Source organism: Rhineura floridana, chromosome 5 (genome assembly GCF_030035675.1).
Source record: "Rhineura floridana isolate rRhiFlo1 chromosome 5, rRhiFlo1.hap2, whole genome shotgun sequence".
NCBI lineage: Eukaryota > Metazoa > Chordata > Lepidosauria > Squamata > Rhineuridae > Rhineura > Rhineura floridana.
Genome location: NC_084484.1, coordinates 160133798 through 160158453, shown reverse-complemented (window position 1 = coordinate 160158453; position 24656 = coordinate 160133798). Strand labels below are relative to the sequence as shown.

The window sequence follows — 24656 nt, the reverse complement described above, 5'->3', positions numbered from 1 at the left end:
TGTAGGCCCGTCTTTGGTCCAGGAATCTAGAAAAATTTTCATGCGTATCAGCCTTTCTAAGGGCCCTAATGGACTGTCCGAGTTTGCGCTTCGAGTTTACACAGTCAGAGTCAAACCAGCACCTACTTTTCGGTTTCCCTAGTTGGGAGCTAGTTAGCAGGGGTTTTAACAGCCTCACAATGGATTCATAAGAACCAATGGGGTCAAGGTCAGCAAGGAGGTGGGCTCTAAGTGACAGAAGCAGTGGCAGATTTAAAAGAGATACAACTTCATCATGCAGCTTCCCATTCCACCGTAGCCTTCTTCCCCCCGGACCACTAGTGTCTCGGGAGGAATGATGTTAGTATAGGGGGGATGTAGTGGGAGGGAGAAGCTGGCGTGTAAGGGCATGTGGTCACTCTCGGGTCGCGGTATTACTTCGAAGGATTTTATTATTGGAATAAGAGGCTGTGATAGGGCCATGTAATCGATGACACTTCTGCCCTTAGGTCCCGTATAGGTATATGTATCAGCGGCACGGCTTAGGTTTGATCTGTTGCATATAAACAATTGATATTTAAACAGCAGCTTAAAGAAAGCTCGGCCGGCCTGATTTACTCTAGGGTCCCTTGAGTTTCTGTCTGGAAGGGCCACCTGGTCATTGGAATCTAATCCTAGCAGGGGAGCAACCGCCAGATTATTGGGGCCCAGTCTGGCATTAAAGTCTCACATCATCAAAATTCTGGGGTCCTTGTAGTGTTGATTTAAAGTGAGCAGGACCTGATCTAAATCCGCCCAGACCGAGGTGACCCCCCCCCCGTTTACAACACAGTGGTGGTACATAGACATTGATCACAAATAATTCAACATTCTCAGGACAGGAAATCTTGATAATTAGTATGTTAGATGGAATCAGTTCGAGCTCAGTGACTGAGGGGTTCCAATTGACCGATATTAAAATGGCCACGCCTCCTAGTGGCCTGCCCCCCTTTTGGGATTTAATCGCCGGAACTGTGTAGGCTTTATAGCCTGGCAGTGAAGGGAAGTCGGGAGCCACAATCCAGGTTTCCTGTAAGCAAATAATTTGAAAATGGTTGCAAAACTCTATGAAGCCTTGATCCATCAGCTTAGAGTACCAGCCCGCCACATTCCAGGAGGTTACAGTAATAGTGGTCGGAGCAGTAATTGCTGGGTTTTTTTTTTGTCAGATTAATACAGGATCCTCCTGATGGATTATCGCTTCACACAGTAAGCTGGGCCTGCAGACATTCGAGTAATCCGGTGGCAATACAAGCGAGGGTTCCTTTGTAGTTAATAGTTGAACGCTGGGGTGTGTGCCCAGTTCATAGTCCTCCAGGTATCTAGAGTCTGTCCTTCTGGCCCGGAGGTTTTGAAGAAGAGACTGCCGTTTGTCAATGACCTCACGTTGTTCATGGTCAGAGAATGAGGAAAAACAATTTAACAGTTCTTCCTCACCCTCGCAGAAGTCAAAGGTTGCATCCTGTTTCACGCAGATGTTGGCCGGAGCGGGGGAAAGGAGTGGAGATGCAATAGTAAGCGTTGATGGGGCAGAGGAACTTGCCACGTCCACTGTGATAAGGTCTGAACTGATGGAGTTTACTGCTTCCAGGCTTAGTTCGACCTGGGGTGAGGGGTCCTGTTAATAAGAGCTTTTGGCCAATTTCTACCATTTCCAAACTAACCATGGCACCTGTAGAGCGAGTGGGCGATGAGTGGAGTTGCGTGTTAAACAAGGCGGGGCAATCAGAACCCATGGGTAAAGAATTTGAATCAACAGCTGGTGTGGTTTGTAAGTCCCCAGGGGTTTGTGCTAGCTGGAATGACGAGATCTTATCTTCAGTGGGAGGGGGTGGCTCCCTCAAATTGTGGGTGTGTGTGGGCATTTGTGGCACACCAACGTCACATGCCGACAATGGGGAGGTATCCAAACCAGCTGGGGAGTTCTGGTCGGAAGAAATGCTCAGGTCAGCTCTTGAAATCGAGCCATACGGATCAGCCAGGTCATCAGTATAGTCCAGACCCAGGCTCAGCATTAGTTTACATTTGGATCCTGCCTTTCTTCAACAGAGTTCAGGTCAATACACATAGAAGTCTATCCACGCACTGACCAATCCCTGATTGGCTTCATGGATCAAGTGCCTTCAGGTTCAGACCAGAGGCCTAGCCCACTTCCTTGAGTTAAAATAAAATATCCTCCTATGATTAAAGAGTAAGAAATCATTGATACAGGAATTTTTGTGTGCATATTTATGAGAAACTATCAAGATGTGTGCACCTTTGAAAACATTTGTAAGGCATTCAGAAGAGATGCAGAATACATACAAGAAAGACAAAATGAACTGTGATTTAGTAACAAATATGTTCCCTTTATTTAAAAAATAGTAATAGTTAATACTAACAACTTATTTTAAGTTGAAGGGTTTTTTGCATAGAACATGGGTGGCCAACCTGCATCATAGGAGCCACAATGCAGAAGACCATGGCATTCCAAAAGAGAAACAGAAGGGCCTGCAGGATTTAATCAGAGATGGGGAACCTGTGGCCCTCCAGATGTTGCTGGACTACAATTCCCATTATCCCTGGCCAAATGGCAATGCTGTTTGGAGCTGATGGGAGTTGGAGTCCAACAATGTCTGGGAATACCATAGGTTCCCCATCGCTGAATCGATATAGCTTAAAGCTTAGATCCCCTAACCTCCATGGGTCACTTTTGACAGCTGAGCCAGCCAGCCACCCTGTCAGTTTACCTGTCTTCACCAGGACATCAGGTGACCATTTTCCATACAGGGCTTTGCAGTTGCTGCCAATCAGCAATGCCTACAAATCCTGCTTTTGGCAAGGAGCTGTATCTTTACCTGCTCTACACCTGAAGTCACATATGACATCAGGTGTAGGGTGGGTGGGCATTGCTTCATCAAAATGGCCTCACAGACCAAGTGGGGAGGTCTGCTGGACCAAATTAGTCTCATGAGGCAGAGGTTCCCTACTACTGCCTTATGAGTCACACTCCTCTTGCCTGTTTCTCCAGTCCTGCACTGCTCCCACATGTGCGGGCTAGAGGCAAAATGACACTGAGATTTGCAGGGGGCTGCATATACATTGTGCATATCAGAGTGGCACTTTTGGACTTAAATTATGGCTCAGATGCCAAAAGACTGGCCACCACTACCATAAACCAAATTATATTCTAACAAAACAGGATGTCTGGAGACCCAAAAAGACTTAATAGAAAGTATCCCCGTCTGACAGATGGCATATGTAGAATGTCTTATGGGATTGTGGCTAAGCACATAAATCTAGTATGCCAAGTGTGCTCCAAAACACACATTAAAATGTGTGTGCATTGTGGGTTGCATTGCTCATTTCAATGGAGGTAGCAAAACTGTGAGGTCAAAGGAATATACAAATAGCATTAGGGAAATGCTGTGTGTGCTCTGGAGCATTGACATCTATAAGAATCATAGAGGCATATGGATCAAATTTATTACTGAGTGTCACACTTTAGCTTTGCTGGTTTTCCTGTACATTTAATGCACTTCTAGTGTGAACAGTGTAACGCAGAGAAGGGGACTCTCGGAATTTGGTAGATCATCTTCCATCAGAGAGTTCCACTTTTGGAGCTTGTACTGCTGCTACTTTTATTAATTTATTTATTAAATTTATGTCCCACCGTTCCTCCCAGGAGCCCAGAGCAGCAAACAAACACTAAAAACCACTATAAGACATCTTAAAAACAAAAGACTTTAAAACATATTAAAACAAAACATCTTTAAAAACAAATTAAAACAGCATCTTTAAAAACATCTTTTTAAAAAAGCTTTCTAGAAGCTGGTCCATGGAGTTTCATGCATCTTCTCAGATCATACATTGTTCATATGAATAAACCACTCCTATAAATCCTTAAGCATGCAACAGAGCCTGGACAGTTAACATATGAACTGGCGTTAAGACAGACTAAGGCTGCAGTCCTATCATTCAACTAGGAGTATGTACACAGAGATCAGTAGACCTGAGTAGGCATGTATAGGATTGCACTGGAAATAGAGATGCTTCTGCTTACACCAGCATTTATACAAACATTAAATAAATAAAGAACAAAATTTTGCTACTGATCTGAATGTATACTCATTTTCTTTGTATACATGGCACACTTTGGAAAGATTAGCAAGACTAAGTACCCAGAGGCAGAATTTGCTTCAAAATTAATCTGAAGTACGTATAATATTTACAAATACTGTACAAAGCACAAAAGGAGACAGTTCTAGAACAATTCAATGTAAACATTTGTCTTGTGTACAGCTTACTACAGATGCTGAATGTCTTGTCATTTGGACCTGTTTTCAATAACTTTTTATGGTACAAAAGGCTATGTATATATTACATTAGAATCATGTGCCCAACACAGACAGAATATTTCTTGTCAAAATAATTCATATTTAAACAACACAGATATACATATTTTTACACAAATGTGTGTTGGCTTACACTTTAAAATCCTATAAGAATAGCGTATAAACCACTGAGCATAAATATGTAGTTTATTAGTAATTTCAAGTATAACCAACAGCAATACTAAAGAATATTTAAAAGCACACCCACCTCGTGTGCATACTTCTTTAACGAAGTAGTCAGTATTTTAAAAGAGACAAACTTGTGTGCCATTTTTCAAGCATTGATACTTGTTGATAAAACACACACATATGGGGCACAAATCAGTCAAAGTGTACTTTTTAGTCACACTGATTTCAATGGGAGAGCCTCTCACCCAGTATCAGTGGGATTTGAAATTCTTTTAACTTTGGCTGAGTCATGCTCTTGGGTTACAATCCACCAAACATTGCTCCAATGTTTAAATATATTAAACATTCATTTGCCTTCCCAATTAAAAGAAAACATATTCACATTAGCTATTAAATACATACATATTTCCAACCTACTCTACCACCCATGCCCATTATTTTTTGCAGCTTACTGGGGAAGAAAAGTTGGGATTGATGGAACATGGAGGGGGCAACATGGGTGTGCATAGGCCATATAAACTTTGCTGAGTGCATCCCTGATCAAAAGAACACTGATACAACCACTCTCTATATCAGGTGTGGAGAACCTTTGGTCCTCCAGATGTTGCAGAACTACAGCTCCAATCAGCCCCAGCAATTATGGGCAATGGCCAGGGATGATGGGAGTTATAGTTCTGCAATATCTGGAGGGCCAAGGATTCCCCATACTTGCTCTATATTCAGAATAAGATATCCAAGCCTTTTGCTTACAGGGCTCCCTTACCATGAAGAGACATAAATTCAGCAGATACTTTTTCCCCACTGCTGAATCTGCATGCCATGAAAAGTTTCACAACTGCTCATTATGCAGTTATTGTGGGCACAGAAGGCCTAATCTGGAGAGGGGGGAGGGGAAGACAGCTAGCAAGCCTATTTGAGACCCTTTACTAACATTCCCAGCACTTTTTTACATTGTCATGAGGGACTGAAACTTGCTCTTTAAGAATTCTATGGAAACGACCCAATTTTGCATTGAAGAACAAGCTCTGTGATTTGTGGGGTGATTCTGACAATGTGTGTATTTAGGGTTGGTGATCAACTGGAATCCACTGAGGCTCTTGATCTCAAATATTTTATAATCTACCTAAGAACTGACAAGTTAGCATTTCAGTAAAGTTTTTTTTCTTCATCATGCCTTAGAGCCCCTCAAAGTTCTGACTCTTTGTCATTCTCATCCAGGTAGTATTCATCATCCGTAGTGGTGTCAGAGTCAGAATCTGAATAATCTGTAGGTTCTTCTCCCCGGGCATCAACTGGTTCACTTGGGGATGACCCCCCAGCTGATGGCATTTTCTCAGCAAAACCTGAGCTCAACAGCTCTGACCTGCTTAAGGAACAATCCTTTTCCTTTCTCAGAGAACTAGGGCTCTTCAGAAGACATGGCGTCCACAACCTACCTTCTGTGAGTGACCTCTTAATGTTATCCAAGAAAGCCTGTTGTTGCTCTTTTCCAAAAATGCCAAACTCAATTGATGGGTACAACACACGCCTAGAACCAAAGGTCCTGTTACTTTCATTCTCTGTCTCCCAGTTCTCATTTTCATCACAAGACAACAGTTCAGAGTGGGATTTAAACTTTCGACTATACCTACTACCATGGCTTATCAGGTTGCTTCTGGAGGCCAGGTGAACATGGGGCTCTTGTGTATAGGAACTTTCAGAAAAATGCCGTTCACGTTGGGTTTTGCTGGGATTTAAGACTGGCTCAACACAGGGTAAGTTTAGCTTTCTTACCCTGTTTGACTGCTTGATGTTTTGATAGTGGTCATATTCCTTAGGGGAAATCATCTTTTGCAGTGGACACATATGTGCCTTTTTATTAAGAATGTTTGAATTATTATCAGATGAAAGTGGAAAAACGAAAGGGTCGCCAGCATTACTTACATCCTTTTTCATTTGTTTTGGATCTGCAACTGTAATTCTGGAAGAAATGGAGCAATTATTTTTTTCTAGTCTTTCACGTGCTTGGGAATGACTAGTTATCATGGACATGATTTCCTTTGGAAATAAGGCTGTAGAACTGTGGGTGGTCTCAGTTTTTTTATCACTTTGTCTGGGACTTTCCCTTTTTTGGTTACACAGGTTTGTAAAAGGTCTTCTAACCTCATTGGTAAACAGCGGAGAGCCCTCATTAGTTTGTGATTTCTTTTTCTCAGGTTTCTCAAGCACCATGTTATCAAATTCATCAGCTAGAGGGTTGCGATTCTGGTTCTCATTTCCTGTTTGAAGAAGCAATGGTGGAACATGAGGCAAAATCAACATGCTGTGAGGGCTGCTGATCTCCAAAGGGGCATCGTTCTGTGAAAATATGTTACTTATGTGTGGCTTGGGGCTTAAGATTTTCTTACTAGAAAATTTTCGGCTTGTTTTATACATGGCCGCCAGTCTGTTTTTAATTGAAGACCTGTTTTTTCTTTTTTCTATATCACAAGCTTTATCTTTAGTGGAATCCAAAATAAGCTTATTTTCAGTTCCTAAACAGTCAGGTAGATCCTCTGCGGTACTTGTGAGCTGATCTTTAGAGTTAAGGCTCCGCTTATCTACAGGGTTTTTCACAGATCTCTGTGGATTTGTGCAATCTTTGTGTAGCAGAGAATTCCGAAGCATCTCATTTTGTTTTTTTGCATACTCTAAAGCACTCATATTTGGCTGAAGTATTGGATTAACTGTGGAAGCTACATCTGCTTGTAATGTTTGGTTCTGGAAATCAGAATGTACCTTGGTCCCTAAAACAGATGCTTCATCTGTGGTCTCTTCATCCATTCTATTCCCTGCACTTTTATCTCTTGATTGCAACCCATTCCCCTTTTTCAAAATAATATGGCTTCTATAATGTGTCCTTTCTTCGATCTCTACATCTTGCCTAATTCTCTCTTTAGTAGTGTTTAGTGTGGTGATGATTTTTGAATTTGCAGCGTATTTTTCTTCCTGGTTATTAGTAATCAAATTGGAAGATGGAAGATGTGGATAGCTGCTTGCTGTTGATGCCTTAAAGTATACAGGGCTTTCTTTTAGGACATTCATTGCAGCAGAAATGGAAGCAAGATTCCCTAAGGAGATGTTGGGGTCTGCGGAGTTTAATGAGCTGAGGTTTAATGATGCATCAACTTTTGACTCTTCCTTCAGTGGTGAGGGTAACTTGCCACCATGTTGGTTGCAGAGTCCATTGGTAGTAGTGCTAGCAGATTCATCCACTGTTTTACTGGGTTTTGGGTCACCTGGCAGACCATGTGATACTACTCTGTTGGAAAATACAAGGGCTGGTGTTTCTGTTGGAAATCCAATTGTTTCTTCCTTATGCACTACACTTTGTGACAGAGAAACACCTGCTTTCTCCATGTTTGAATTTAGAACATGATGGGAACCTTCTTTATTAGCATCATCTAAAGTGTTTGAGTTCTGAGTCAAATCAGGAGTTGCAGCCATTTTGCCAGGAGAATCTGCCTTTTCTTCTTTTTCTAAGTCGGAAGAAAAAGCTACAGTTGCTAAACCAATATGAACATCATATTTCTTTTGAGGGGTCTGACATTTTCCTTCGGCTGGGAAAGAATCTGTGCTCTGCGTATCATCTAGAAAGAGGCTGCACAACGTTCTTGACTGTTTCCGTGGTAAGGTGTAATAAACCGAAATCAACTCATGGTATTTTACATTATCTTCCTCAATGCTAACTGTAAGCGTGCTGGTAGTTTTGTATTGCTTTAAAAGATTTCCTGCATCAGTTTCCTCGCATTGAGAAAGCAGAGAAATTTCAGTTTTGTCTGGACTGCATTCAATGGCTTTTTCCTTGATATTAGAATCAACTACAGAGTGCTTAGGATCTTGGGTTATTAGCAAATGGCAGTCTTTAGTTTGTGGAATATTACAGGTGCCATCTTTTGGTGATGGGCTTAAGGAAGACCGAGATGAACTTAGCAAGAAGTTTTTAGCTCTATGAAAAGAAGGATTTTTTTCAAATCTATTTGATACAAGTGTTTCTAAATTATCTCCTACAGCTATCCTATTTTTGAATGGGTTTTGTCTTGTAGCAGAAGAGATAGGTTTCTCCAATATAACACTACCATCAGTACTGGCTGATTTTCTAGGTAAGGTATAATACATTACAGGGGATTTGGAAGGGCTGTTACTGGGGGAGCCAGTGATGCTGTTGCTAGTTGTATGTCGAGCAAATCTGTTATGCTTGTTGAACTTTTCAGTGCAAGAATATGGTAATTCATCATGTGCAATTAGTTTGGGACCTTTGTTCAAAGCAGATGAGCAATCCCCAGATGACTTGTTGGGCATGAAATCTCCCAAGGTTTCTGAAGGATGCCCCTCTCGTTCCACAATATGAAGAACTGATGTCCTTGAGCTGTTAGCAGTTAACTGAGTGGGAGGTGTTTGATCGAGATCATTGTTTATGGCACAATCATCTTCATTACTGTGTCCATTTCTGTTGTGAATGTTTGATAAATGAATGTTTTCAGCATATCTTATGGAAGCTGATTTGCCCTCCCCTTTTGAACACAGTAAGAGAGGTGAATTAAGAGATGTACCAGCTTGTGGGTCATTTGCAGAAGAGTTCCAGCAAGGAGGCATCCAAGATTCTGCTGGAATATTTGTGTCCACTTGATCAGAAAGTAGTCTTGTCCTGTCAATTACATCTCCATTGTCAGTTTTACCCAACTGGTCAGCACCCATCTCTTCTGTGGCAGGTGTTTTAAATTTTTTCTTGCTTTGAAGGTGTTTAGTCAAAGTCTTTGAGGAAATGTGCCCAGCTCTAATGAAAGGATTTTGTCTTTGTGCTGCATATTCGGTTTGGCCCTTTCCAACAGATATATCATATGCTGGACAGCTGTCTATGCTGTTTGCATGCTTTAAAAATGGTTTGTTTATTATACCTTCTGAATGATCCATGCTCCTCACATATTCTGATACCTGGCTTTGAGCATCAATCTCACATTGTAAAGCCTTTTTATTTTCAAAGGCACTTTCCCAATTTCTCAGATAAGTTGGAGTCCTTTTGAAGTTGACATCCGAGGCAAGAAAGACTTCATCATTGTAATAATGTTGGCCACTAGGCCTAAAAAGCTGCTCTTCTATTCTTCCAGAAGGAAAACTCTTGCGGGACAGGTTCATCCTACCATGAAATGATGGGTATCTGTAGTGGGGCTTTGAAACGTTCCTTTCCAACTGATGGAGTAAAACATTCTCCTGACTGTCCAAACCCAGAGGGTCTGTATGTTTGTCAGCCAAAATGGAATTGTTCATATTTGGCACTGATCTTCTGTAATTTGTTTTTGTTCTGTAAAATTCATATCTTGTATTCTCTTGCAGAGAACAGGAATATGTATCTTCAAACACTGGGCCAAACTCCATTAACGACTGCGTCCTAAGAAGCTTGTCTGGACATAGTGGATGTCCAGGAGATTGTGGAGGATTCCAGTCAATAGATGATAGGGGAGTCCGCTTGGGATGGTGGCGATAGACCCTTGGTGCAAAGACGCTGTTACTCTCCAAAGGATGCTGCGGGGTAGCTGGGGAAAGCTGGTCAACAGATGTCAAAGACTGGCGCCTCGCAAGGCAAGACAAAGAGTAACTTCTGCTAACTGTATCCCCGGGCATGAAGTCCTTTTGCCCAAATCCACTGCTGTGTTGTCCTGAAGGCATCTGCAAGGTACCTTCTGAGCAATGTCCAAGAGAATGAGTAGAATGCCTTCTCTTCAAGACATGAGACCTTCTGCCATAAGTATCCCAACAGGTGGAATCTTCTGCATGGTGCCTCTTCATATATGCATCATATAGCATCCTTGGTCTAAATAAAGTTCTATGCTCATCTGTGGCGCGCAGTGTCCTTGTTCTGTCTGACAAAAACATGCTCCGGTCATTTCTGTGTACCGCTCTGAGGACACTTGGTGGAGTAACAGTCAGATACTGATTAGTGTCTGATGCTCTGGAAACTGAGTCTATTGAAGTCCTCCTGTTTGCCGCATCTCGGGATTGTTCCTGTGCCAGCTGGTCATCCAGACTGCCCAGAACTGGGGGGAGGGGAGAGAGACATTAATATATATATGAGCAGACACAATTAAGTTGTTATTTGTGCCATAAAATCCTTATGTAACCCATCTCAGACATCAAATTAAACTGACCATTCTAGACGTTTGAAGAAAACTACAGCTGAACAGACAAAATTAAATCACTCTGAACAACAATCATTTTGGACAAATCTGAGTTTGAATTGGTCTTTTGAAATTGGGTCGCTCCCAAAAATGCATTTCTTCTATCACAGGTTACAGCAATAAAATACATTTAATTCATTATTCAAACACTTTGCTCATTTACATATGTCTCCAAACTTTCTCTTTATCCAGTTAGAAGGCTTTGAATAAAGCTGACATTCTTTTAATGTTATGCTTTCTACAACAGGAGTAGCTAACCCATGGGCTGAATCCAGCCCACCAAGTCACTGGAAGGGCCCCACCAGCCCCCATAGCTTTGTCTTCCAACCTCATCAGGATTTCCAGCCAGAACACTGCTGGAATAGGGAGGGCTAGAAATGCTAACTTTCCGTGTGTGTGTGTGTGTGTGTGTGTGTGTTTGTGCGCAAGAGTGTAAGGTATGAGCGGGCAAATGCATGTTGATATGTGTATGAAAAAGCAAGGGAAAAGAGAACACTGTGTGCCTGAACATCTGGCAAGTGTAAGTACAGTAGATGTGGGGAATGTGCATATGTAGTGATGTGTGTGTATGTATGCACACACACACACACACTTATACATTGGACATGACCACCACTGGCATGTGGCCCTCAGAAAGGTGGCTGATTCTCAACATGGCCCTAATGTTAGTCACCCCTGCTCTAGAACAAAGGGAAGAAACAGTTGGTGTCAGGTTCCCCCGCCCTGATTTGGTGGAGAACTATAACTTTCAGTTCTCTGAGTTGCACCCCCCCAGGCATACCCAACACACTCCAAGCAACTACTCAGTCCACAGACATTCTTAGCATCTGACCATCTCCCATCAGCCTTCTTGGCTGTTTTTCTCCTCTGTTCACATTTCTTCACCCATTCCTGCCAACAGACCTCTTCTTATGCTTTCCCCCCTTCCACAATCCATATTTTGTGGGTCTTCCCTTGCTTGGGATGATACTGTCATGTTCTCTGGTCCCATCTGCACTATAAATTTAAAGCAGGATCATACCACTTTAAACAGTCATGACGTCTCCCAAAGAATCCTGGGAAGTGTAGTTTATTGAGGGTGCTGAGAATTAGAAGACTCCTATTCCCCTCACAGAACTACAGTTCCCAGAGTCCCCTGGAGAAGAGGAAATGATTGTTAAACTACTCTGGGAGTTGTAGTTCTGTGAAGGGAATAGGGGACTCCTAACAATTCTCACCATCCTTAAGAAACTACAGTTCCCAGGATTCTTTGGGGGAAGCCACGATGATTTAAAGTGATACACCCCTGCTTTAAATGTATAGTGCAGACGGGGCCTCTGTCTTATCTGTCTCAGCACAAAGCATGGACAATGGGGTGTGGGAATAGTTGATGAAAACTAGGGAGGCCACCTATGAATCGCTAAAAGAGAAGGAAATGCATAAAAAGCATGCAATTGACATAAAATTTGCATGTGCTAATTTTAAATAGAAAAAAATTGCTTACACATCATAGTGGGGAAGAATGTGACCTGTGTGTCTTCTTACTCTGTTGTCCAGATGTGGATGAGCAACTTCAAGGCCGCTCCTACTCTTCCTTCTAAGGGTTCTTTATCTTTAAACCAGACTTGAACCGGAGAGCCCTTCCGATAGAGGATGCCTTCATACAGAGGACTGTCCTCTATAAAGTAGGACACATATCTATGAGGGCAGGTCAAAGGCCTCCCAGTATGTGTGCACATGAGCGGAAAGATTCTTTGATCTCTTTGAAGGCAAACACACTATGGGAATGCATCAGCACCTGGTGTGCCCTGCTCATTGTAGGAGCAGCTAGGAAGCAAGGCTTTTAAGTTTTAACACCCCCAGGATGGTGAATCATTCCTCTGAAGAAACTGCCAGTTAGAGCTATGGCAAGTTGCATGGATATGCAGGAAGCCCTAAGATCAAATCTCTCTTCTGCTATGGACTCATAGTCATAGCTGGCCTTAAGCAAGCTATTATCTCACAGCCTCAGCTCTCACAAGCAATATAAGCATAATAATACTGTCCTACCTGAATTAATGGACATGAAGCTCTTTAGCACTCAAAGCTACTGTATAAAGTGCTAATTATTACTACTGGATTTTGTTTGTGAAGCACTTAGTCACAAGCAACACAATATCTTTTCCCTACCACACCTGTGTCATTTTGCAAACCTTTTGTTTTTAGAGGGTTTTCGTTTGATAATTCTGTGGAAGTTGTGCATTCCCTTGCTGTGCAGTACCTGTGCAGGAATGCACAACTATCCAGACAGTTTTTTTAAATGGCCAACAGAAACTAAACTATTCTCCTGGGGCGATGCCTGTACTCTTTTGAGAACCTTTGGTTTTATTATTTACATACGTATTTTAGAAATGGGGCAGTATTCTTGATATTGTAACTTGTAAACAAGGACAACAGATAATACCATTTTCACTTTTTACATAAAATCATTTATAGACTTGACTGCTGAAAACAAATCTCAGCATTGGATAGTTCAGGTATACATGATTATTTAATCCACAGCAGTTTACACAGCATTATTTGATCTTATGCTTAGGGGTAAAACCCTTCTTTAGTTGTCCCGGCTATTTGAAGGGAGGTGGATGACAACTAGGAATGAGTGGACATGTCAGTTTTGGTTTCACTATATTTCTCATTTTTTCCCAATCTTCTTCAGTTTGTCCCAGTTTCTTGTCAGTTTGAAAATGTTAAAAGTCTGCATGAAAATTTAATTTGCATGAAAATGAAAATACATGTTTCTGTGCATTTTTTCCTAATATATGCGATATGCCTCATAGAAGCTTTTTTTAAAAAAATCCATAGTATAATACATTTTTGTATGTTATTTTCACTAATATACATGTTTCTATGTGCACTTTCCTCTGCTGTACATATTTTACAGCATTGTTTTGTTTGGGGAACTGTATCTCAAAATTCAAAGAAGTGCAAATGGCAAAGAACTGCATTCTGGTCTGTGTATTGGTTCAGAAAACGCTAATTATGTTGGTTCATGTTAAAATGTCAACCAAAGAAATCATTCCCATCTCTAGTGGCAACCAGACACAGGACCTCCTTGGTGATGGTGCCTCAATGATAGAATTTCTTCCCCTTGGGAGGCTCACATGGCACTACAGTGTTATCTTTCTGATGTCAGGCAAAGGCATTGTTTTAATTCTCCCAGACTTTTAAAGTTCATTGTGTTTTGCTGCGGCTTATGGCTTTTATTATGCTCTTGTTGTGTATCGTGTGTGTTATTTTGATTTTATTACTGTGTAAACTGCTGTGGAAGTAATGATTATTATTCTTCAGATAAAGAAAATAGTGTTACTTGGCTTTGCAAAATCATGCATGGGCTAATGCAGGGATGAGGAACCTCCAGTTCACGGGTCAGCTTATGCCCACCAGGGGTCCTAAATTGGCTCATGAGGCTATTTTCCCCCAGCCACACCTACCATAAAGCCATAGTTGCAAAGTAACAATAGGGAGCCTTAAAGTTCGCTCCTGACAGTTTCCCAACAAGCAAGGCTTGCATTCAGCGCCTTTTAAATTCAGCATCAAATGGAAGCCCAAACTGGGACTGGTTCCACTTGGGAGCTTACAATTCTGAGCTCACAGGTACAGCCAATCTCAGTTAAAAGTCCTGCTGACTTTTAAAAGTCCTGCTGACGCTATGGCGTGCTTTAATCCCAGTTTTAAAGCACGCCATAGCGGCAAATATTCTTCTTTACTAACCCCAGTTTAAATTATAGCCAGGACTGTAAAAGAAGAACAGAAGAACAGGGAGCACACTTCACCTGATATCAGGTGATTGATAAGTGGGCAGCCCCACCCACCTGTCTAAATTGGCCTGCAAGAGGGTGGGCCAGATCTAGATCCAGCCCAACCAGGCAGACCTTGTTCCCCACCCTGGGCTAATTCATTAGTGCTGTAAATCCATTAAAAACTTGAGGGCTCTGTTGCCCATCATAAGTTAAGTATATTAGCTTACTTAACTGTGGTTAAACATTAGATTTGATTCCAGATCACCAAGGCATTCTAACTGCCAAGAATGCAGTGAAAGCAATTTAGAAAGAATACTTTCACCCACTGCCAAGTATAATGAGCTGCTTGTATCCACCTGCAATGCCCAATTTTTGAATGTTACACAGCCTTATTTTCCTGTCTTCTTAACCAACATTAAATCAGAGTTCCCCAACTCGGACATAATTCTGGCTTAATACAAACCAGGATCTTTGTGCCAAAGCTGACATGTGACAGAGGAGGGGAGGAGCCAGAGAGGAGAAATCAGCCCCAACACACCCTAAACCAGGGTTAGGGAAAAAAATCCAGCCTGAGGGCCACATTTTCTTCTGGTCAACTTTCTGGGGGCCACATGTCAGTGATGGGCAGGACCAGAGGCAGAAGTGGGCAGCGCAACAAATGTAAATATTACCACTATGCAACAGGCTAATTACACACAAGCACACCATTCTCTGTCCTCCATGCACACAAGTAAGAAGCATCATCAGAGTTCAAGGACACATTCCAGCCAGGCATAAACACCCAAGGAGGGTACAAAGCATGGCCAGTAAGCGGTGTAGCCTGAGGAGAGTCCCAAGGGCCAATTAGAAAGACCTGGAGGGCCACATTTGGCCCTTGGCCCTGATGTTCCCCACTCCTGCCTTAGATGATTGTCTGAATTGAAACAATATAGTCTGGTCTTGTCTAGATAGATTGTGCCGATTGTGAAGGTAAGCGTTGTAACTTCATCCACTGGCACAATCCACCTAGAAAATAAAACTAGCCTCCCAAAACAAGAATAGTTCAAATTATTATTATTACGTCAGAGGACCAAGCTGAGACTATAGTAGTACTGCCCATTAACATATTGCTGGAACTATCCTTCATATCCTGATTTTGTAAATCACAAAGGACAAAGGGGAGTGTAAATATGCACTCACCTCGTAACAGCTCATTTTCCAGCTGCTCATTCCAGGTACATGTGCTGTCCTCCATCATCTCTGCTTGGCTTGCATCAGAACACTTATTTGCTGGTTCAGAGGGCAAAGGGGAGTCACACGTTTCAACCTGTGGGGGGAAAACAAAAGCAAGAAAATGAATAGGGTTTCTTTTTCATATAATGATGATGATGCCTGCTTATCTAAAGGAACCACATTGTACTGACAATAGTAAGAGCAGCTTGGCTATAAAAGTGACATTACTTTGCAAATCCTTCATTATTTCAAAACCTGTCCGTCAGCTTTTTTTTTTTTTTTGTACTTCTACAAACCTTGGGATTTTCTCAAGCCTGCCAATATCTCCTATATGCACATGGATGGTGCACATTAAGGATCCACACTTGGAAAGCGAGTTCACTATTTGTGTATACAAATGGAGAGGCCTATTTAGGCCCGTGGGCATTCCCCCCTGCTGGTATTAGATTAAAGCGTACTGAACTTTTGATGCCTTGAGAACAGCGTTTCTCTGGATTAAACCTGGAGGCACACTTCATGCTTACACATGAACAGTATGTATGTTCACAGACATCTTCTTGGTCTGCTCCCAGAGCAATGGATGGGCATCTTTGCTGCAACTTCAGGATAACCCAGTTCATTATTTTTGCTTTCTGATGTCCTGCCCTTCCCTTTGTATAATCATCCAGAGCTCAGGGAGGAGACTAACCCTTCTAAGCAATAATGATGCTTCTCAACAGGAAATCCCAGTGTGTTCTTGAGATGATGTCACCATCCATACACTGGCAGAGCTAGGAAGAAAAAAAAACCAGTGCTGACTGGCCATTCCTGCTGCAACAAGCGTGAAGTGATGAACACATCTAATGCTGTAGCTTAATTAAAAAAAAAAAAAAAAAACTTCTGTCCCTGGCACACAATTTGGGTGAATCACTGCATTATATTAATGGCAGAACATTGAACCAACTTTGTTGATTATTTCCAAGGACTGTTCTGCAGTTCCTGCGAGGAAGAAAGGGGTCATAACAAGCCGGCAAAAGGTAGAATGTAAATGAATCACTCTCCTGGTTCAGATGCCCTAGCTAAAAGAATAAATAATAAAATCCAAGGCTATTAGGCTTGCATGTCTTCCATTTATGACATAGCCACTGACCTAATCAGAAAGTATTATGACTCTGTTATGACTCTTATCTATTCAGGCAATACAATTATACCTCCTAGTCATGTCAGCCACAATACTAAGGGTTCATTCACCTGCCCATCTTCCACTACCATCTATGCTATCATCTGCCAATAATGCCTTTCTACATTCTATGCAGAACACACAGGACAGTCTCTACACAAATGAATAAAGACACAAATCTTGACTTTTGAAATGGCAATATTAAAAAAACAGTGAGGGAACATTCCAGCTTCACAGGACACACTGTCACCGATCTTAAGGTGGCTACTCTCCAACAAAGGAACTTCAAAAGGGAAACTGCAAGGTAAAACTGATCAATTACAATTTATCAAGAGATTCAGTTTTATCATCTGTTTCAATCGGGACAGTAGATTTTTATCACACTACATGTGTTAATTAGCTTACCAATGCTAGGATGTTTGTGTTATCGCCTACACATTCATCATGAATAGCTATTATTAACAACATGATTTTCCCTATCTGTAATTTCTGCATTTCATTTACACTTGATCTCACTGTTTAATATCTCTCCCCCACCCTCCAAAACCATGTGTATGTATACCAGTAACTCAGAAAACATGTACCTGATGAAGTGGACTCAAGTCCATGAAAGCTTGGACCAGAATAAGTGTGTTCACCTTTAAAGGTGCCAAAAGACTCTTGCTTGGTTTTGCTGCAACAGATTGAGATCTGGAAATTATGATGATTCTGGCAAAGTGACAACAGCCAAAAATGACAGGATCACACACAGTGATGTGTGATGTAATGACAACTAATGTGTGATGCAATGGCAACAGTCACACTCGTGGCACTAGACAAAAATAAACACAGAGCCATGTATGTGCACAGGAAAGGGGCAGGGCATCTCCTCCAAAGCTCAAGTCTAAGTGATGAATTCAACAATATAATGCCCTGATGCCAGTGGCAGCTAAGAAGGTACCATGGAGGGCAGGGAAATTCACAACCCAAGAACATCAGGACATGGGCTACATTTATTTAATCCATCCATTTTGATCTGGCTCTTCAACCCATAAGGGTTTCCAGAACACTAAACACAGCAAAAGATTAAACCAACAATAAAATCACCAATATGTTATACGATTATAAATACCAACAGAAAGCACATGTTAAAAACCAGAGCCAGATAAGGTTTGAGACCATTTGTTCAAACAAATGGGGTCAGGTCTGCCGTGTGACATGCAAGAAGGAAGTATCAGATGCCCAGGCCACTGCAGCTCTTTTTGAAATAAGTAGCACAGTAGACACAGCAGAGATCCCAATAGGCAAGGGAGCAAGTGTTAAGCTGCCTAGTAGTAGCATTTATATTGGTTAATAAAATTGTTAAGTGACTCACCTTTGCCATTTCCTCCACTTTGGAAGACGTAGGGGTGCCCGCAGCAAAGTGGTCATATCTGTAAAGAAGAATATAAATGGTTGCTTTGAAAATGAACAGAACAAATAAATTGCAAGGAATCAACACCTGACTATTTTGTGAAAAGCTTCCCATTCAAGTTACGCTGATGGTGAAGAAAGAAGAATTCGGCTGCAATCCTAGGCACATTACTTTGGAGCCACCCTGGGCACCAGGGAGGAAGGAAGGGATATACATTTAATAAAATAACAATAATATTAATAATATACACAATGGGATTTACTTTGGCGTAAACATGCATAGGATTGGGCTACTCCTCTTTCTTCCTATATAACTTGGGCCATGATTACTAAAACTGTAATGCCACACGCACACACAGAGACTTACGCAGGTTTCAATATTTCTGTGAATTGTAGTGTATTAAAACATTTAGGCTGCAATCCTATACCCATGTATCTGGAAGTAGACATGTCTAAGATTTGTGCTGTTAAGACTCCAGTGTGACATTTTCAGCCATCCTGAAGCCCTGTTGAATTTCAAGATACTCTCTCAATAGAGTCTAAACTTAATGCTAGCGATCCTGTTGGACATGAATTCATATTTCTCTTTTTTTATATGTACCATAAAGTTCATCATTTCCACTATGAAAAACATGACAATAATTTATCGTAATGAATGTTTGACAAGGTTGAAACATTAATTTTAAAATATTTGTCTAGTTATGAAATCATGTGTTTGACATGTGGGTGGTCCCACCCACCTGTCAAAGTTGGCCTGTGATGGGGTGGGGGAAGATAAGGATCTGGCCCACTGGCCAGATCTATTTCCTCACCCCGATCTACACATTTAAAATATGCTCTTTTTTCAGATGTCTCCTATGAAAGGCCGCCTGAATGCAGATGGCATCACTGTAATCTATCCACATATGTCTTGATTCACAGACCCACCCCATTTAAAACCATGTTTGGCTTCAGTGCATACATGGAACTCTGCAAACAGGTGCATCATTTATACAAGTGATCCCTCCATGCATGTATGGAGCCATTTGCCCTAATCCATCAACAGGTGTTATGAATATGCTATACCAAAGCTTGAAGCCATTGGTTATGCAAGTTTAGAGTATGGATTTAATCATATTACGGAGGCTTTCTCTTTAGACGGTAACATGCAATACTTCACTTACTTCAAAAGTTAGGACTTTAATGTGGTGGCACCTATCCTTTGGAACTCTTTCCTGTTACTTATCAGGCACTGTCACTCTTGTCTTTTCTGCAGCTCTTGAAGACCCTCGTTTTTCAACAAGCTTTTTAAGTAGCGATTTTTTTTTTTAAATCCCAGTTGGTATCTGTACTGTATTGAGATTTTTTTATACATATGAAATTGGTTTATATGTTTTATTGTTGGTGTTTTTATTGTTCAGTTGCTTCAAGATGTTTCATAGGAAGCAGTTCATAAATGGAATGAAACTAACAAAGGAAATATGTTAAATATGTGGTGTCTGCAGGCTGCACTGCTTGTTCTGCTGATCGGGGCCCTAGATTTCTGCCACAACATCCTATTCCAAGCACATCACTGCCTGATGGGCGAGAGAAGGCTACATCCAATAGTTCCATAGCAGACATAACCCCATGGGATAACCCACAGGGATACTGAAATGGCACTTTTCCCTGCAGATGTCATAGTCTGTACCCTTCTGTGCCTGGGATTAGGCCAGCATGTTTTAAGATTATTTTTCTAGACAAGACAGAATGATGGATTTTTCTGTGCAATGAGAAGCCAGTTATCTTTGTTTGAGAGCCACAAGACATCACACCCACTGTAGTATGCCATATTCTAATTTGTTCATTAATGGATTGATTAAATAGCTTAAAAAAGAAAACCTGGATTATGGTTGGCCTGCACAACACGTGAATGAATCACAGCCCACCAGTGGTAAACCACCTGCTTTTATTCAGTAACCCACGTGCTTTTGCTACCTTGAGTGAGCCTGCAAGAAACCCAAAACAAACCAGGGATTCAATACATAGTCTGGTAAAAAAGAAACTCCCAAAATGAGTGCAGCATGGAACAATTTCTAAGACGCAGGAATAGAGTTATACAATCTCAGCTCATTTGAGCCTTTTCATTCAGCAGCGAGAGCAAATTTTTTGGAATCTGCTTATTTAACACTGCAGTTTTAAGCATGTTTACTCAGCAGCAGGTCTCTCCCTAGTAACTGTGCTTAGAATTGCAGTCCTAAAACTTGTGCTTTCAAAGCAATCACACTATGCATTCTTCCTTGTGCCTTTTATTTTTCTAGCTATACAGTATTTTCTAGCTGGGTTTCTAATGCTTTCTCGACGCATTCAACTCTTGAAGCACAAGCCTATGCATGTCAACTTGTTGGAAGCAAGTCCCACTGAAGCCAGTGGCACTTACTTTTGTGTAGGCATGCATTGGATTGCACTATCTAGGTCAGAACAGACAGAGAGAGAACAATCCAACTAAGAAAGATACATTTTATGAGAAGTGGTTTTGTTTGATAAAATTTGTGGCTAACAAAGAACATGACTGGGGTCCTCCTTTAACACATGCTTCTCTTTGGAAGGATGTTTTGGGGTATTTGTAACACCTTACAGGAACCCACAGGAACTTTAAATCTGATTATTATTTCAAATAGTGTGATGTAAAACTTACAAATGTATGAACCTTATTATTTTTAAAAAGGACAAAATGTTTTTATTCTTGTTTTGAAAGTATCTGTGCAACTTTGCTCCACTTGTTTGTTCTTTATTATTATTATTCTCGGTAATTTTGTTCATTTATAAATTTCTTACTACACACAAGCTGACGTAATTCCTTTTTTCTTTCATGCATTATAAAACTACTAATAAAAATATTCTTTAAAAAACATAGACAGAAAGGCAGTAAAATAAAATATTTATATATAATATACACGATACTTTATATACAATGGACATTTTATTATGGAATCACTACAAGTGGGACCTGCAATTGCAGTGTTGACTACTGCTGTTCAAGATTACAGCCACTCTATTCCATTCCCCCTTCCCACCCACCCCCATTTTTCTGAATGGTCAGCATTCTCTGGACACCGAGCATGCTCAGTCCTCACTGGGCTGTTTTGAGGCTCCCCCTCCCTTCAGTACTTTTCTCCCTAAAGATTTCTGCACTTCTGCAAAACTTAATGTTGCTTCTAGCTTGTGCACGGGTGGTACCGTTTTGGCGACATAAGCAACAGCACGCACCACCTGACCATTGGAAGTAGAGGGAAAGATACAGACCCTTCAAGCCTTGTTTTATTTCAGACAAGTCCCTTCTTTGCCTCTTCCTTTAAAAGAGGACGTTACAAATACATACTTAGGAGATACTGTGAGTACTGCGATTCTCCACTACCACCCCCAGAAGAGAGTATGTTATCAATGTTTCTGTGTTCTACAGATGTGCTAAAGAAATTAAATTCATCTTTATATTTGTTTTATTCTGGAATTTTTTTCAATAAGACACAAACATTTTATTCTAACAAAAAATTATATATGTTCCAACCCCCACTGAGCCATGAAGCTCACTGGGTGACCTTGGGCCAAAGCCTGTCTCCCACTCTAAGCCAGAGCTTGGAAAAGTTACTTTTTTGAACTACAACTCCCATCAGCCCCAGCCAGCATGGCCACTGGATTGGGCTGATGGGAGTTGTAGTTCAAAAAAGTAACTTTTCCAAGCTCTGCTCTAACCTACTCACAGGATTGTTGTAAAGAAAAAATGGGAGTGGGGAGGGGAGAACCACATACACCACCTTGAGCTCCATGGAGGAAACTTGGGATAGAAATATAATGAGTAAGAAAGACCACGCTCTGTAACAAAATTATGACTTTTTTGGCATTTTGTAAAGTCATAATGATGCATCTAAAAGCTTGCGGGTATGATGTAGACTCCCCTCATAAAAAGGGCCACTGAGGCTTTTTTTTTGAATGGCCCAGTTGTGAACTGTGGATAAGTCCTGTTCCTGCACCCTTTTACAGTTTATTTTTGTGCTGAGTTCACAATACAGCTGTGCACACATTGCCAGCTCAAATGCAGCCAGGTTGCTCTTTTCCTCAGTTCACAGCGAAGCTGTTTTAGGGGGAAAAGCATCGAAATGCCGTATGTCGTACAAAACAACTGGATAGGTACAGGATAGATATGACCGTGGCTGATGTCATGCGCACACTGCTTCCCAAACCAGCAGTGGGAGTGCACCGGATGCAGAGTAAAGGGAAGTGTGTACACAGCCTATGTTGTGGCTAGCCGGGCCACAAGCTATGCCTAGCTCAGCCTTTCCCAACCAGCGTGCCTCCAGATGTTGTTGGACCACGACTCCTATCTTTCCTGACCATTGGCAATGCTGGCTGAGGCTGATGGGAGTTGTGGTCCAACAACATCTGGAGGCACGCTGGTTGGGAAAGGCTGGAGCTGAACCCTGTTGGGACCCCATGATGAGAACTGGCAGGAGAATGATCAAAGCTGAAAGGTAAGGAATCACACAGGCTGCTTAACAGAAACTGCAGAGAAACAGGTTCTCTCAGCATGACCATAAGAGCAGCTCTGCTGGATCAGGCCGGGGTTCCATCGATTCCTGGTTGTAATCATGGCCAGCCAGAAGCCTCCAGAAAAAGCCCACACGCAGAGCTTGAGGGCAATAGCCCTCTCTAGCTCTTGCTCCCCAGGTGGTGATGGAAAATTATTCATCTGCTACATTTGTGCTCATCATGTAGCTATTAAAAGACACAAAATGGAAATGGACTCCCTTCAAGTCGATCCCGACTTATGGCGGCCCTATGAATAGGGTTTTCATGGTAAGTGGTATTCAGAGGTGGTTTTACTATTGCCTTCCTCTGAGGCTGAGAGGCCGTGACTGGCCCAAGGTCACCCAGGGAGCTTCGTGGCTGTGCAGATATTTGAAGCCTGGCTTCCCAGGTCATAGTCCAACACCTTAACCACTACACCACACTGGCTCTCTTAAGAGACACAAGAGCTCCTTAATTATTAGCAACATAAAAAGAGCCTTCTGGATCAGGCCAATGACCCATCTAGTCCAGCATTCTATTCTCATAGTGGCCAATCAGTTGCCTATGGGAAGTCCGCAAGTATTACCAGTATTAGGAATGACTATAGATCGAAAAAGGGCAAGCTACTTATTAACTAGATTTTAAGCCAAAAGGTTTACTAGGTAGCCTAGCCCATGCCAATCCAGGCAGAGTGCTCAGGTTTAAATATGTCCACGCCAAATGGGATTAAATCATTTTAAATCTAAGTAGTGTAAATTAACTAGCTTGAGAGTCAAGCTACTGAAGTATCAAAATCAAATATTGCTTAGAATCTGCCTCAAACGTCGCTTTAGGACAGAGATGTCAACCTACTTAAGAAAGAGTGAAAAGAAAGCAATTCACTAACAAGGTCGGTGAATCTCTCCCGGCTGAAAATCTCACTCCTTACAATCCACAAGTTTCTTCCGCTACATTTTTCAAAACAACAACCTGCCATTGACTAAAGATGAGCGAGAGCGAGAGAGCAAACTCTGACAAGTATCTGACCAGAAACGGTTAGTATGTCTTTACCTGCTGAAGTACCGACGTGCAATAAAAGCCAGTCCAAAGATAATGTTGCTGTAGCTATTTTTAAAAGCGCCGAGGTACCGACGAGGAGAAGGCACCTTCCTATGCTCCTAATAAGGAGGAAAGGAACCACCTGTCTCAACTCCTGCACGACACGGTCTTAGAGGTACCGAGGAAGCAGGGAAATAGCCCCCCCCCGCATAGGTTAGGTGCTCTTTTTCCATACAATGGCTTAATGCATACTCTTAACTTTCTAGCAAGCAAAGCAAATCGAAAGTGCTGCTGAACTTGGCTGAGCAGGTAAGAAGGGCAGCCTGCCGTTCTAAGCCATGAAAAAGGAGGTCCTCTGTCTCGTCCGCAGCTTTTCCCGTTCCCGTCCAATTCTCCAAAAGCTTGAAGGAGTTTCGCTTACCCCTCCGTCACTCCTGGCTGGGAACAGGCTGGCTTGCCGATTGCCCCGCAAGGCCCCGTCTCCTTCCAGCTCACCAGCCTGGGCGCTCACGGCCGGTCGTCCTCGCAGCCACCATTGCGGAGCATTCTCTGACACCGCCCCCTCCCTCTCTCCCTGCCGCCGTCCTTTGCTCCCGAGGACCTGCTTGTGCATTCAAGCGAGCTCGCTGGATTACGCTCCGGCAGCAAGTAGAAACTGGCTCGCTGGCACGCTTGGGGTGCCTAGAAGAGCCTTCCCTCCCAAAACGCTTTGTCATTTATTTGCAATGCGCTCGCAGGCAGGGAAGAACAAGCTGAAAGGTATTAGGACCTAAACTTTGCTCTGTTTTTGCTGCTGGTGGGAGGCTGGAGAGAGAGCCAGGCAGAATCTGTTTTCTTGCTCCTTAGCTTGAGGGGATGG

At 42.0% G+C, this 24656-nt stretch overlaps 1 protein-coding gene and 1 long non-coding RNA gene across 4 annotated transcripts in view; one reads left to right on the top strand and one right to left on the bottom strand.

The window, feature by feature from the left end:
* Positions 1-10749, top strand: part of LOC133385500 (uncharacterized) — a 52527-nt gene extending 41778 nt beyond the window's left edge. Inside the window, exon 3 of the long non-coding RNA XR_009762893.1 lies at positions 9873-10749. This is a non-coding gene — a long non-coding RNA (uncharacterized LOC133385500). The remainder of the gene's footprint in view (positions 1-9872) is intronic.
* EXPH5 (exophilin 5) overlaps positions 2366-24656 on the bottom strand; it is an 82475-nt gene continuing 60184 nt past the window's right edge. For all 3 annotated transcript variants that reach the window (XM_061628646.1, XM_061628644.1, XM_061628645.1), the window contains exons 4-6: positions 18198-18255; positions 15652-15778; positions 2366-10573 (exon numbers count right to left, since the gene is read on the bottom strand). In XM_061628646.1, the coding sequence (XP_061484630.1) occupies positions 5706-10573; positions 15652-15778; positions 18198-18255 (5053 nt within the window). In that variant the 3' untranslated portion in view covers positions 2366-5705. The remainder of the gene's footprint in view (positions 10574-15651; positions 15779-18197; positions 18256-24656) is intronic.